At 44.2% G+C, this 15,872-nt stretch overlaps 1 protein-coding gene and 1 long non-coding RNA gene across 5 annotated transcripts; one reads left to right on the forward strand and one right to left on the reverse strand.

Moving 5' to 3' along the window:
• Positions 1 to 821: 821 nt before the first annotated feature.
• On the forward strand, positions 822 to 5,067 carry LOC136549415 (uncharacterized). Of its 4 annotated transcripts, none has more exons than XR_010781896.1 (4): positions 822 to 1,449; positions 2,038 to 2,923; positions 3,973 to 4,126; positions 4,206 to 5,067. It is a non-coding gene; the product is annotated as an uncharacterized lncRNA (long non-coding RNA). The 4 variants fall into 4 exon arrangements; XR_010781895.1 differs by lacking the exon at positions 822 to 1,449 and having other exon boundaries at positions 1,477 to 2,923; positions 4,206 to 4,412; positions 4,785 to 5,067; XR_010781894.1 differs by lacking the exon at positions 822 to 1,449 and having other exon boundaries at positions 1,477 to 2,923.
• Positions 5,068 to 7,759: 2,692 nt separating this feature from the next.
• LOC136549414 (indole-3-acetaldehyde oxidase-like) lies at positions 7,760 to 15,250 on the reverse strand. Its single transcript, XM_066540666.1, has 10 exons — positions 14,930 to 15,250; positions 13,063 to 14,835; positions 12,238 to 12,497; positions 11,901 to 12,107; positions 11,249 to 11,467; positions 9,827 to 10,792; positions 9,480 to 9,572; positions 9,258 to 9,356; positions 8,799 to 8,988; positions 7,760 to 8,346 (listed from the first exon to the last, which is right to left on the reverse strand). The coding sequence occupies exons 1-10, from the start codon at positions 15,147 to 15,149 to the stop codon at positions 8,132 to 8,134; spliced, it is 4,242 nt and encodes a 1,413-aa protein (XP_066396763.1). The 5' UTR covers positions 15,150 to 15,250; the 3' UTR covers positions 7,760 to 8,131.
• Between the last annotated feature and the right edge of the window lie 622 nt (positions 15,251 to 15,872).

Genomic DNA, 15,872 nt, shown 5'->3' on the forward strand with positions numbered 1-15,872 from the left:
GTCCTCGGGCCAACGGAGGCCGCCCTCCTCCCTCTTCCCTCCTCCCTCTCCCCCGCCCTCTCCCTCTCTCCCAACGTGGTGGCGTGCCAGCCAGCCCCAGCAACGCCGGATGGCCGCACGGCGCGCTGCCGGGACGACGGCTCCCCGGCCTGCGGCCACAGCACCGCGCTTGGGCCCCGATGGTGGCCGTCGCCACGGAGTGCCGCGACCCAGCCACGCCGGTGGCCGTCGGCGCGGCTTCCCCCAACGCTGCCTTCTCCCACCGGTAAGAAACCCTAGCTGCCTCTTCGGCGGCGGCGCTGAAGCTCGCCACAGCGAACGGCAGCAGCCACGCGGTAAGAAACCCTAGCTGATGGGGGCTCCACTGGTCACCGATTCCCAAACCCTAATTTTTAGGACGCTGCTGTTATTGTTTTGTTTCCCTTTATCAAGATTTCCCGTATATATTCATGGCCAGCAAAATTTTGGTCGTGTAGTATGGAAGGATAAGAGATGTTTAGTGTTGTAGTTGGGATTTCAAAAAGCAAACCTATTTTTCAGTGAGCTTGATACTTGATTCAGTCCATTTTTCAATTTGTCCTGCCTAGGAAGGTATAGCTTTTAGGTTCAATTTGACAGTTCTCTAATGACAAAGAAAGACGAGCACGACAACATATGTGAACATGGATGATAAGAGATGATTAGTGCTGTAGTTGGGATTTCGAAAAGCAAACCTATTTTTCAGTGAGCTTGATAGTTGATAGCTTGGTACTGAGGTTTTACCATTTCAAAGTTACTTCTGTAAAAAATGGAAGCAGGTACTGCCTTCCATGGTAGGGAACATAAAGTGCCAGTTATTTTAAGGGTTTCCAACTCATATGTTACTTAATCAGGATATCTATCTATAGTATGAATCCAAATGCACGGGTGTTTAACTCTACAATAGCACGACCATGATTTATTTAGACTACCAAACATTGGTACTGCATGTTAGCCAATTTGTGAAATTTGATGCTTTGGAATTGCCTTTGAGAAATACACCTATATGTTAAATTGAAACGAGATGAATTTCATGTTCATAAGTTCTATTATACTGTATGCTCTAACTGTCTAAAGGAAACCTCAGTACTAAACAACAATTATTTTTTTTGGCGTGCTAATTCATAGCTGTGATTTTTACCTGATCAAGAGTTATGTACTATATTATGTTTTTACAGTTCAGGAAAAAAAATGTATGGGTTTGTAAATCTTTTCTTTTAATCCAAGAAACCTATGTTGGTTAATCCAATACCCATTTGTTTTACTCCACCTCCATTATGTTTGCTTCTGACTTACAGCATGTAGCTCCATCCATACTAATGTTTCATAGTGCTTGATGTATTGGTTTCCTTGCTTGGTCCTTCCAAGATTTACATAACCATGGAAAGTTCCTTTCTCCCGGTATTCAGCAACCTCAGCACCGTCTCTTAGGTACTCCCGTTTCTATGTTCAGTGATTTTTATGGTACAAAGCCCAATTTGATTAAATTTGATTTCATCTGTTACTGTCTCCAGGTGGGACACTGATGCCAATGTGTTTGTTGTCACCATGTTATAATTTAAATATTACTGCGTTCGTAATTGTTTTAGTCTACCTATTGCTACTTGCGTGAATATACTTTCTTTTAAAGAAAATTGTGAACTACATTATCCCATTTCTTAATTTCTGATATCCAGGTTCACTTTAATGTCATTACCATGCTTTACAAAATCTACTACTGTCCACTTGCTGCCTCTATGATTTATGTATCTCATGTCCTGCTTGTTAGTTTCACACCTGCTACAAACATAGATGCACAGATAATTATCTAGCCCATTAGTACCATTTATCTGGCCTATTAGAGCCATCTTCATATTTATCTAGCCTATTAGAGCCATCTTCATATTTATCTGGCCTCTAACATGGGGTTGCCTCATGACAATTTCGGCACTATAGTTTTTGCTTGCCCCCTTCATCAATCTAGCGGTTGCTTAGTGTGATGGCTGTATTTTCCCCATTTACATGCGTGCACTTTTGCAGCAGAAAATGGGCTGTCGGTTCCATGTTTCCCTTGCATGATTTCATTGCTCTTCAAACTTGGGACAGCAAGAAGCTCATTGGAAAATCTAGAGGTCTTTCTTCAGATCAAGGTTGTCAGCTTTGGCATTGAACATTTAGCATATGCTCCACATTGGCCTAAAACTTCGTCAAATGTTTTCACCTTTTTTTGTCATTTAAGTTACTAAAGATGGCATTCCTGCCTTTGTTTAGGACCTGACTCCTGGGTCCCTTTGCATTTGTGAAATGGTGAGTGTAAGTACTATGCTAATCCATGTCAATGGTTTATATAGCATGCTATAAATTGAACTGCAGTTACTGCATTTTACATTTTTGTTGGAATGAGGATACCTGGTTTCAGGTGGCAAAGTTGTTATTTTTTAATCTTAGGTTTGTTATTTTCCTGGGGCCCTTCTACCTTGGCACCATCTTATCTAAGAACGTTTTCCATGTAAACATTCTATGGAAAGTACAGTGCCGGGCACTCATTTTAAGGAACCTGAGCTTGACCTAGACTGCTGGGGTTTCAATTGAGATGTCCTAAAATGGAGATGATCTTTTAGTAATCCAACTGGACCTTACATAGTTAAGTGCTCCACTGGCCTTACCATGTTTCTAATTTAGACCTCCAAGCAACTGTGCTGCATATTTATCTGTTTGTGAAAATTGAGGAATTACAGACAATCACCTTTGAGAAATGCATCGCAGTGTTGTTAAACAAAAAATTGTCGGCAATTCTGCGGTAGGCTCTAATTTGCCATCTCGTGTCTTATCTAATATGCCATCGATCAAACATTCTATATCGACAAAAGCATGGAGCGCAACTTCAAGCTTAGATAACAATGACAATGTGGAGGTCATTCTGGAGGTATGTTTATCACATTCAATACTTATTACTACATTGCTATTGTCCCCATGTGAATAAGTTCATTGGTTATGTTAGAGTTTCCTCATTACTTTTTCTACAATTTAGAGATATAACCAAAACCAATCGGTTATCTACATTATGTATCTCTACACTATGATGTTCAGCATGCTTTCGCTGCCAACCTTTATATAATCCTTTATGATCTTTACAATGTTATCAGGTCGGCCGACTAAGCGCGAGCGCGATTGGTCGTGACTAATCCAGCTGCTCGGTGCCACAGCTAACAGCTATGCAATACGATTAGTCACGATTAATCATGGCCAATCATGGTTAGTTGAGATGATCGGTACCATGACAACTAGGATCGACCATGTTTTTGTGGCCAATTTGAAACCTTAAAGTTTAGCTGTCCTTGTATGCCAGGCTTGTAGTCAAATAATGTATAAGCTTGACAATATTGCCTTAGTCGATGACATTAGTCTGAATATATCTTCCCGTTTGCTCCTGTATGAGTTTTTGGCGCTTTCTTGCATATAGAATTAGTTCTGTTACACTGCACTTTTTTCCCCTCACACACACCCCCGTTCTAATTAAATGGCACCGAACAAAAACATTGTCTGCTCAATAGTCAATACATATGCAAATTGGCCTTTTTTTTGGTCTACATATCAACAACAAATTGCTGATTGAAGTTGCCTTCCTTTGGTATGCTGTCTCTCTGGTCCTTCTCGCCCTCTTGATTGGCTCATGTGCTGTTAACAAATTCATGTATTTGTAATATTAGTCATAGAAAAATGCATGTGCAGTAATTTGCCACTGTGAGGATGTTAGTTGCTATTGTTAGAACTGCTTTTCATATTAAGTTACTTCACTCCATAAGTGCTTCAATCTGAAACTGAAATTTACATTGGTGTCTTTCCCTGGACATACACCATTATTGCCTTCAGTTTAAAACTTTAGTCTACAAAAATAAAAAAACAACAAATACGTAATTATATGGTTGATGATATAATCTGAAATTCTCTTATTTATTTTATTTGATTGGACAGCTCAAAATTTCTGAAATTGGACATCGATACCACTGTTATTGTCCATTACTTTGCAGCAAGTTTGCGTCAATGTAAACTATCGGAATAGGGCATGCTGTTGCCAAGGGAACTGCTATACATCATTGTCTTATTTGTCCCTTGTGGTCCAACAAGTGTAAGGCATTTTCCTTTTACCATTCGTTACCTCACAAGCATTCCAGTATATTATATTACATGGTAGCCGTTTGATACAGGACAAAACCAATATCTATTTTGTTGGAGCAAGATAGACCTGTCACGGTAGAGAATAGTCATGTTGAAGCACTCAAGGACTGGAGGAGAGTTAGAAAAATATACAGACGCAACAAGCATTTAAAAGAAGTTGCTGGTTCTAGGCTAAAATGTACGTTTCCGGATGCCGTATGGGTTAGTGCCATTTATCTGCACCGTCACAACCTTAGGTATGCACTTTTTCTTCATTGTATAAGTCTTCCAATGCCCGCTGGCCGGGATTCTTCTTTTTAATTAGCTTACTCATTTATGGAATTCTCGCTGCCTATTTCTCATATAATCCCATTTTCTCTTTGTTACCTCATATTTTTGCCTTAGTTTAAACATGCTTGGTATATATTGCACGCATATGCTCATATTTGCTGGCCCTAGTCAGGGTTCCGCCTTTCCTAAGTAATCCTAGGATTACTCAGGAACGTTATAACCTTTGACATTCCACATCTGCTTAATGAAACACGTGCCACAATGACACGCTCGCGAAAAAAAAAGATCGAAGATGGACAGAGGTCACTGCTGATATACAAATCGATACTCTTCTGAAGGCAGTTACATATGGCTTGAAGAGTGAAGTTCGTCAGGCTAAAGATGTTCCAAGACACACTATGGTCTTTGCAAAAACCATTGATGCTGCCAGTCCTGTCTCTGCTATATCGTGGTGAGTTGGTGTTCCATGTACCTTGTACCATCGTGCGAGTTCCTTGGAGGAGAGGCCTATCAATTTGCGATCTTTTCGTGAAAATACTGCTCTGCTTGTATGAACTGATGCTGCTGCTTGTGGGCTTCATGTCCCAAAGGTCTCGTCATTCAGGTTTCATCTACCTTTGGTATCCGAGTAAATACTTAAACAGTACCACTGAAAATTTCAAATTGCTCTGCTCTCACGCGCGCGCCAGGGCGCGCGCTTTCTACTAGTAGTATGACAATGTCTAACGAGTACAATTCATGATTGGTCGTTAAACTTGCCAAGGGGTGTTATCTTTATTCTAGTACTCTCTTATGGGTCCCTGAACTTTGTTATAGGTCCATTTATGCCCTGGCAGGGCCTAATCCACTCCGTACACTGACGTGGTATGTTGACTATATATTGACACATATTGTCAGGGTTATGATCCCGGGTGTCTTAAGGCATCGATTAGTTAGCAGGTCGAGCGGCCCACGACACATCAACTAGCGAAAGCCTAAATGACTGGGGCCTAGCTAAAGCCTAGCGGACCAGACTAGACGCCAAGGACGGAGTCAGCCACGACCCCTCCTCGCTGCCTTAGCCAAGCACCGCACAAGGGTCCACGACCTCTACGCCGTCCTAACCCCTAGGAGGAATGGAGAGAGGTCGAGCCCAGCCAAGCGTGCCCGCTCTGACAAGAGTGGACACGCCGCACTGACCCCGAAAGAACCGAGGGGACAACGGTCACCTCGGTCCGGTCAGACGTCATCCCTGCGCCACGCAGCACGGACAAGACAACACCGCACGGCGGTGAAGGCCAGTACGACGACCCGCCGTCCAAATACAGTCTGACAAGATATATGTACGATCCTACCCACTACGGGATGTGATCCACAACGGAGGCTTTGACTTAGAGGCCATCCAAGCCGACGGGAGCCATGACCCTAGAGCCCGGGGTCGTCGCCGCCAACTCCACAAGACTAACCAGGCGATCGACGATCTAGGGGCGGCTACCAACTCCGGTACGACGCCCCAGGAGACAGGAGGCAATGACGAAGGCCATAATGGAGACCACGTCGCAAAGGACGGCTGGCGAACCACCACCGTGCCTACATTGCTGTCACGGCCGGCACAGTAGCACCACGCCACACCTTACCGCGACGTGGGCACAAGACTATGACGACAACCACGCCTAGACGTACTTCACAAGACGGCGTAGCTTGCAAGCCAAGTTAGCTAGGCTCCTCCCTCAAGCTCACAACCCCTTGGTCGGGAGAACCTTCTTCTTTGTACATGCCCTGGCCCCGAACTCTATATAAGGGCAGTCAGGGCATCCTTCCCACCATATTCTTCTGAATACACACCATGGTAGGGCACCTGAAGCTTCCTTTCAGGCAGTCCATCTCCTAGCTCTAGCTCTCCTACCTCTTCCACCATTCTTGCACCCTATTATAAGAACTTTAGAGCATTCAAGCGAGGAACACGCACTCGATCATCTCTGAGACTGGACGTAGGGCTCCGGCCTGAACCAGTATAAATCCTCGTGTCTTTTGGATGTTACCATCGTTTTCCTAGAGCAGCGCGACAATCGTATAAGTTTACTAGTCCGGTTTACAAAACACCGACACATACTTGAAGCTGCCCCGCGTGTTGCTATAGGAATTACGAAGAATTTTGAAATAAAATTGAGTGAAGATGATGTATGTAGATAACTTGCAATTAAGATGTTGGTTGTTAGTGAGATGACATGGCTATTAGTGGAAGATGGTGACGATAGTTAGTGGAATGATATGAATGGCTTGCATGTTGAGATAGACTTATAGTGGGGATTAGTTTTATAAGAGATATAGAATATAGATATGGGACCACATGTCACGTACTCCGTATAAGAATAAAATTCACTATGGGTCCTTTAGCTTGGTTTCATGTCTCACCTTGATCCAAACAGCCATGTAAAAATCAGAATAATTGGGCATGTGGAGGACAAGCTGAGATCTTTTGGCTACAGATAAGATCCGAAACCAAGTTTAGAACTCAAATAGCATTTTGAGAGTGTGGGGACCGGAATGACACTCTTTGCAAAGTTAAGAATTGGCCATGAATTTTACTCGTCCTTTGTTCAAATTAAATTAAACCTTGATAGACTATGCAAAGTACGGAAATATTTACTCAAAAATATATCTTTAATTTTCATATGATCCATGCGTTGTATAGTTAATAATTGAGTTCTGTGACTTAATTTGTAGTTCTTAATCTTTGGTTCATGTCGGTCAAGTTCTAATCTTTGATGCATGTCATTAAAGAAGTTAGTCATGAATATATCAAGGACTGATCTGTTCACTGCTGATTATGAAGCGAGATCTCGATTGATCTTCCACATTTGGGTGGGGGGGGTGGGGGGGGGGGGGGGGGGGGGGGGGGGCATCATTGGAGATTGTATTTGTACATGCATGTAATATATAGCCATGTTTATTTAGATTGAACTAGACAACAAACTACTTAAGGTTTTCGTTTACAATTTGATTAGTTGGACCACCGATTGAACTAGGTCCTAATAAAATAAATTTATTCCTAATCAAAATTGCAGCAATAAGTTGGTGGTGGGAGGGTTTAAAGATGTATGATGTTTTCTTTGTCTTTAATATTTATTATGGAAAATGTTTTTGACATTTAAGATAACCCTGAGAAATAAACTAGTGTTTTTGACCGAATATACATCTTGAGCTGCGTTGTAAAATGGTATACGTGCACTATCAGGAGATCTGTCTCGCGCACTATCCAGTGAACGGAACATACAGCCGTGGGGAGTGCTTGATACATAACACTCTAATACTTAGCTTTGTGAATAAGGAATACGCGAAAATGTTGTTGCTGTTGGCATATTTGAAACACATTCGGTACCCAAAGAACATAGAAAATAGTCTCAGTTCCATCGCTGCAAGTATGTTCTTGTGATCTGCGATGGTATGTATCCCTGTCACTCTGTCTGAACTACAATAGCATGTATACTGTATACACCATTTCACCAATGGAGATCAGGAGAGGGATATGCCCAAAGATTTTACACCCAAATGTTCTCGCTGACATGGCGTACGTGCAAATACCTGATGACATCATCTACTATCTACAGCTATCATTCTCTCTTCTCTGATGACTTCGGCACAACAGCGTCACAACATTGTGCTATTGTTAGGGAAAACAGGTGCTGACTGTAAGAATGGCTCTTCATTCGGAGGTCAGCAGGCTCTCCAAGTACCTCTCCACGCTGTCCAAGCCGCACAGCTCCTTCACCACGGGCATGACGGCAGGAACTTCCAGATCAAAATGGGATGGTGAAGGTCCAAACACAGAGCAGTGTGGTTCATTCCTTGCAGCTCTAATTGCTTCTCTCGTCGCACAGTGCACTGAAGCTGCGAGAAGCAATGGTGGCTCCCCAGATGCTGCAACAAAGGGGACTCAAGTCAGTAGAACAGAAAATCTGCAAGTGAAAATATAAGTGAAGTATTTAGCAATTTATGCACACACGCAACCACCCATTAACATCTGTACAGCGTGTGCATGATGCAATGTTCCAGGGAAGCGGTGTCACTGACAAGTGCATGGACATTCATAAACCAATTGCAGTGTTTACGTAACTTCATGTATGCTGCAGCTTCGAATTTTCCTCTGGATACTTTTTGGAACAGTAAACAATGCAATTTAAGTAGATGCAGACATCCGTTTCACTGGGCACCATATGCTTACTGATAAAAATAACATGATATATGATAAATTTATCAATTTGTATTAAACTCGGATAGCGTGTTACAACTGCTGCAAACAATTTACAGAACAGAACTAGTTTGATCTGGAGCATGCTCACAGATGTGTTAGCAGTAAGAAAACTTCGAACCTTTTGAAGAGAGCACGCGTTTCTTGTGGAATCCACTGTTAAGTAACTTCACATTGAACTGCTTTGGAATGGTGTCCACAGTTGGGATCTTGTATGTCCAAGTCCCGTCAGAGATAAGCAATCCATCTGAGTTGGTGACATATTCCTCGTTCATGAAATAGCCGATTCCTTGAACAAATGCCCCTTCAACCTGAAAAATGAAAAGCACTGAACGAAGTTAGCAAAAATGGAATTACTACAACATTTAAATGACATCACAAAATACTTAGATTGTCACTGCTCAGCACTCAGAAAATATTAGCATTTTTCCAAGTTTACTACAAAAATACTAATTTATTATTACCAGCTATCTGCTAGACACTATGATACTTCAAAAACATCACAAAAGAGAAAAGAAATATGCAGGTTTTTCCAATGTAAAAAGACCGATATGGAGACAACCAAACAGATAATGTCCACCTGCCCTAAGTCCACAGCGGGGTTTAAGCTCTGGCCACAATCGTATATAAGATCACTTCTTACAATTGTGGAGGCCCCAGTGAGAAGATCAATCTCTACCTGCAACATTGAACAATATCTTATAACATAGAGATTTATACATTTCAATCGTTTACTGTAATACTGTTATCATTCTACTGTCTAGAGCAGTTTATCTTAAAGCAAAGTGTAAAACAAGGATACCTCACTAGTAGCAGCCCCATAATTTAGGTAAGAACCAGAAGGACCGGGAACGTAGTATTCTCGTGCTGATAAGTCCACACCAATCATTATAGCCTGCATATTTATGATAGCAACATTTCATACCGAGTAATTTAATTATGGATGCACAGTAATACCTGTAATGTTAAAAACTGGCGATGCGTGGACATGTTTGTTTTTCATATGGCAAAAGCAGAGACGATCAAATTCAACTACATTTAAGGGGGTGAAAGAAGAGGGTAGTTCCCTACAGTTGAGTAAGGAAAACACCCCAGAATGCACCAATCAGTTCAAAAAAATAGTTTGTAAGAAAGAAAGTAACTAATAACCTTGGAAATAAGTTCATCCCACGAAACATTGCCTTGCTTTTCTTGAAATTGCTTCTTGACTGACTTAAGCCTGTCGACCAAGACATTGCATGCGTGACGAACTGCTTCACAACTAGATTCTGATGTGGTACTCCCTGTGGTCCACCCTCCCTGTACATTACTTAATGTATCCGCTTGAATAACTCTTATTCTCTCCAACAGCTCTTGACTTCGATCAGGACAGAGTTGTCCAAGACCAAACGCTGCCATCTGCGTCACTTTTGTCCAAAGCCCCTGGCCTAACTCAATGCCTCCAACTTCAACAGCAATAGACCCATCATTAAGAATAGACACTTTTCCAGGTGTCGGTCGAGATAATACTTTGTGTACTATTGGCACAAAAGAGAGGCCTCTCTTTTTCCATTTGTTATTTTTGTTGAAAGACTGGATTGTTTCAAGCCGACACCGATAGTTTTCTGATGCAGTCACTTGATCACATATAGAGTGAAGTGTATAACCCATGGCATCTTCAGAGCACTCACTATGGAACAAAGCAAGGCTCTCAACCGTGTGAAGATTTCTATGTCTAACCAAATTAGCATCAGCGGAGAGCGTGGAAGCAACATGCTCAATTATAGCTTCGGCAACATAAGAACCTTGTACTTCCCCAGGCCCCCGCATTGCAGACTTTGTAGAAATGTTTGTTTTACAGACCTTTGCCTCATAAGAAAAGGCACCCCAATTATATTTCTTCAGTGCCTCAATGAAATTATGAGGGATTATGAGGCTAACATCTTTTGTCATTCCTGCATTTATGAACAAATCTATATGCAAAGCAGTGATTTTCCCATCTGATTTGAATCCCACTGAATAGCATATTTTCATGGGATGCCGACCTCCAGTCACTATCATGTCAGTTTTGCGGTCAAGGTACATACGGACAGAACGACGCAACTTAAATGCTGCAAGCGCACAAGCAGTTGCCACCTATAAGTAAAACAGGATGAGTGTTCCTTTAAGAAAATTGCCAGGTTATAGTGTAGGGCAGGCTCATTCAGCTTTACTATTCAGTATTGTGTCATGGATGTGCTAAAAAAAGGAAGAGCTAGAGATCTTGTTTATTATTTGACCACACAACGTGACTGATCATGATGTGCGCTTAAGACATGCAGACATGTGCAGATAGTTACCTGTGTTGGGGTTACTCATGTTTTCAGATTCTGGTAGTCAAGTAAACCTCTATGGTTTAAAGGGCATGTAACAGTCAAGTTTTGCCATGTTTGCTGATTATTTAATGTACTAGACACAAACATAAAACAATACTTGTTTATGCACCATTTATGCTCCATAATAATGCAGAACATTGACTGATGAAAACGATTTTTGTTTCCAGCACTTTATGAATGGATGGAATGCTATAAATGCTTATGGCCTGACACTTACAGGTAATGATCTAACAGCTTTTCCTCCAAATCCACCACCAACTCTTCTGGTAATAACACGAACATTGTGACAGGGTAAACCAAGGCACTTTGCAATGACATTCTGTGCTGTCTCGGGGCACTGGCTTGAGCTATACACTACCATGCAGTTATCCTCATCGGGTATAGCCAGAGCAGCTTGTGTTTCCATGTAAAAGTAGTACTGAGAATTAAGTTTAACCTGCAAAAAGTATTCATCAGCTGCAGAACATATTAGCAATATAAAAGATTGATCAAAAGAAGATGCCTACTAAACTTTATTCCCTTGTTAGGATCTGTCAGAGCATCATAGCAACCAGTTACATACAAGGTTAGACAAGGTAGGGCAGCACTAAATCAAAAGCAAAGGAATATGACAGGCACATGTACTCCACAAAACCAGTTTAACTGAATCGCTTTTAGCAGCAAAGGTGGACCAGCACAGAAGTAACATACTATATAGCAAGCCTGTAAGAAACTTAGATCTCATGCCAGAAGGGCCCAATGCATAGTGGAGAACCCATGTAAGATATTAATTTGACCAATGATTATGAATGTTAGTGCCCAAGCACATACTCTGCTTGCTTTACATTAAAATAATTTATCCGCAGATCAAACTGACGCACAAAGCGTACCTCGGAGTAGATTTTCTGATCTGCTTCTGCCATTCCTTTTGAGAAATCACCAATTTTTGGGGGAAGAAGAAATGGTGGGGTTTCAAAATAACTGCACCTTTTAACAGCCTCCTCTATGGATAAAATTGGAGCATCTAAGTTCTCAGTACTGTAGTCAATAACAGCTCTTTTGGCAGCTATATTGGCAAATCTTTGTGTTTCTGCAATCTGTGCCAAAAAGATTCAGTAACAACAGAACTGAACCATAACACACATGGTCATATACATAATTTTCATTACTAAACGAAAGAAGTCTAGAAATTTTCTTTAAATCCAGAAATATCACTACAAACCATACCACAACACCAAGAGGTTCTCCTGCACACTGAGTAATTGGGTCACCAAACAGAGGTTCAGGTCCAAATATAGTGTTGGCCCCAACATTGCTGCCACCTTCCGGAATATCCTTAACAGTGACTACTCCCAGTGTTTTAAGCTGCTTGAGTGAAAGGTCAAGCTCTATGCTCTTCACATGGGCTAAAGGTTTTGTGCTATATATAAATGCTCCATAAACACAGTCCTTGGGAGAGGGGATGTCATCCACAAATACAGCCTCACCTATATGTGGTGGTTTTGTATCAGTACTGAAGTTTACTTTCCAAAAGAACAGATTGTGAAAGCAACTGCCACTGGTTAAATAAGTCACGTAGCTAAAACTTAAAGAAGTGACTGAAATATAAACAACTATTATTACAGATACAATTAAAAAGGGGAGATAAAAAGACAAACCAAGCAAATAAATAGCATGAGCAAGGTTGCAAGCAAATACAACATGTTACATAAATGTAACATTAAATAATCTAACTGTTAGCAAGCCTATGCAATAGATAACTACCAATTATATTCCACACAAGTACTTCCTCCAGAATAAGTGGTGTTATGGGAGTGTGCAGCCAGACTTATTAATTTTTGGTTATCAATGTTTCCATGAATTTTGGATTCGACATATGGAAATGGTATGTACAGATTTATATTGAGAAATACTTCGATGATATGATAAATGTTACCAGGTCTCTTCATATTATAATAGACAAATTAGTTATGAAGTAGCATTTTCAAGACCACATGTCAAATGTCACTGTCTGTAGGGAGTGATTATTAAATACAAGTGCAAAGTGCATACCAGAGGCTTGTAGTTCTGCTCCAACTTTCTTGGCTGGTATGCCAACTGGGAGATAGTCTTTACTGATTTCAATAATCTGATTTGAATATTCAAGAATGCGATCATTGGTACATGAACCAGAGTTTACATCATTGATCTTCTTAAGTGAAACATCAACATGCGCATCGGGTCCACAATTTGGATTTCCATTGGTGCCAGAAGTTACATAGCCATTAAGATGAACTGCCTTTACAGGCTTCAAAGTTCCTTCAGTTACTGGGTAAAGAAAAGTAAACAGAAAGGCAACTGCCAAGCTTGACCTATAAGCAGCATGCCTTGTGCCTTCTTTAGGAACAATTGTTTCCTTGACAAGTCTACATGCTTCAAGTAGCACCGATGCAGTAATGGGTTTACCCACTAACAGTTTCTCAACATTCCTAGCCCTGATGGCATGTTGGCACCCATACGCACCAAAAGCCAGACATAGCTCTCTCAATATTAAGCTGTTTGAAGTTTCATCTGAAGAGACTTGAGCCAAGAAAGCAGAATTAAGATATGCAACTGCATTGCCAAGAGGGCGTGGAGCAGCTCGGTATGTCTCAAATAGCACAGAAGTTCCTATTTTACTTACTGTCCCATCTATGGTTTTACCACCAGATAAGCTACCAATGGGAGTCCAACGAGGAATGTAAATGCTTAATAGCAGTGTCTTGTGATCACAAGGTGGCATCTGAAGGAAGTCCTCTAACGTGACAGTCAACCTTCTTGTTGATGCCTGGATGCATATCGATGAACCAGCAGCAAGAAGGATAGTTGAGATGTCAGAGGCAAACTGGTCCCTCTGTGCCATCATCAAATTTCCACCCAAACTTGCAGTGTTCCGGACAAATGGAGAAGCCACCTTTTCCATATGATCAGCAATCTTACAAAAGATTACATCATGGCAGCCACCAGCTTCTACTCTTAAAATCTCAATTGCCTGAGAAATCGATACTGCAGCTCCAATGTGAACACAATTGGCTTCCTTACTAACTGAATTCAGCTCCGGGATGCATCTGAGGTCAATGTACCTATCATACACCTCGGTTTCTCTGTAAACGCCTGAAGCCGTGTTTCCCACAACCACCTTCGTTCTACTTTCGCCAAACAACTCAGAACCTACCAGCTTATAGTACTCCTCCACGCTCCGAGGCCGGTGCCAGGTGCTGTCACTTCCGACCAATGCCAGCGGCGTGTACAGGTCATCAACCCCAGAAGAAGCTCTGATCTCAGCCTTGAGGAACTCCGGGAACACACCGATGGTCCCCTCGTCGTACCGCGGCAGCTTGGAAGCATGGGCGTCCCCCTTCCTCCAGAAGGAGTTGAGGCCCAGGTCCTCCAAATCCACGTCGGCCGCGAAGCTCTTGCAAGCGTCGGCGATCGGGCGGTACCCCGTGCAGCGGCAGAGGTTGCCCACCACCGCCCGCTCCGCCTCAGCCGCCGTGAGCCTCGCGAACCCCTCGGGCGGGTCGGTCCCCTTCCCCGCCTCGGCCCTGGCCTCGGCGCCCGCAAGCGCGGCGGCGAGGGACATGCACACCCCGGGCGTGCAGAAGCCGCACTGCGAGGCGTGGAACCCCGCGAGGCGCTCGTGCACGGCGTGGAGGGCCCCCGCCCAGCCGAGCCCCTCGGTGGTGGTGACGGCGCGGTGGTGGAGCCCGTGCACCAGCGTGAGGCAGGCGCTCGCCGCCGCGTGCGACACCGCGCCCGACGCCGCGTCGTACGCGGAGAGCAGCACCACGCATGCGCCGCATCCGCCTGCAGAAATGGGCCCCGGGTCGTCAAGCTCATATCGCGGAACGACGAAACGGAAGAGCGCGGGGGAGGGAGGCGGGGGTCGGGGGTGGCATGCCTTCGCCGCAGCCGAGTTTGGGCCCGGTGAAGCGGGTGCGGGTGCGGAGGAACTCGAGGAGGGTGGCGCCGGGGTCCACGTCCCCCTTGCGGAGCTCCACCCGCTCGCCGTTCACGGCGAAGACCACCACCGCCGCTGACGCTGAGGAGGAAGGAGCGGGCGCGGTCGAAGGAGAAGGCGAAGGCGAGGGCGAGGGCGAGGGCGAGGGCGAAGCAGCCATCGCGGCGCCGAGAGGTGCGCTGCGTGGGCGCGTGCGTGTCGGAACCCGATTCCCATCTGGCGGCGCCCGCAGCTTGCTTATCGACTCTCTCTCTACTCCACTACGAGCAGACTTCTACGGCACGTTTGTTTGGGCTTGATCTGGCTAAACCATGACTAAAAATAATATTGACTGATTTTATGTAAAAAAAAAACTATTCATTAGCTTAAAAAAATAAGACTTACAAGCTACGCATGCACAAACCAACCGGGCGCTAGTAGCACCGCCACTCTCGCAGCTTCGCATCCGGTCGCTGTCGCTGTCGCTGTCGCCGAGAGATTCCAAGCGGGGAGAAAACGAGCGACGCTGACGGGAGGGCGGCGTGCCGGCGTGTCGCGCGCCCGCCGAGCGCCACGAGGGTGACGCGGCGGGGCTGCGCGAAGGCGACGGCAAACGGCTAGCCGCTACCGCTGACGCGCGGGGCCCGCGGGTGCATGGCCGGAGTTAATGGGGGCTTTCGCGTTCGGGCCTTCGGGTTCGGAGTCGATTGATTGGCTGGTGCGCATGCGTGGATTGATCGGCACGTGAGGAGACGGCCGGGACCGGAACCGGATGATGCGGCGGGGGAGCAGGGGTCCCACCTCCGCCTCGGTGCGGACTTGGCGGGCCGGCCATGCTCCGGCCACGTGCCGCCGCCCAAGCGGAGGATATTTTGGTGGCCGGCAGCCCAGCGCAACGGGACAG

Source organism: Miscanthus floridulus, chromosome 4 (genome assembly GCF_019320115.1).
Source record: "Miscanthus floridulus cultivar M001 chromosome 4, ASM1932011v1, whole genome shotgun sequence".
Lineage (NCBI taxonomy): Eukaryota > Viridiplantae > Streptophyta > Magnoliopsida > Poales > Poaceae > Miscanthus > Miscanthus floridulus.

Bases quoted from the DNA above. Each gene is read 5' to 3' on its own strand.
- LOC136549414 (XM_066540666.1), bottom strand. From the start codon at position 15,149: ATGGCTGCTTCGCCCTCGCCCTCGCCCTCGCCCTCGCCTTCGCCTTCT. The intron at 11,468-11,900 runs GTACGCTTTGTG...TACTTTTTGCAG, and splicing joins ATCAGAAAATCTACTCCGAG to GTTAAACTTAATTCTCAGTA. The intron at 8,989-9,257 runs GTGGACATTATC...TTCATTTTTCAG, and splicing joins CCGCTGTGGACTTAGGGCAG to GTTGAAGGGGCATTTGTTCA.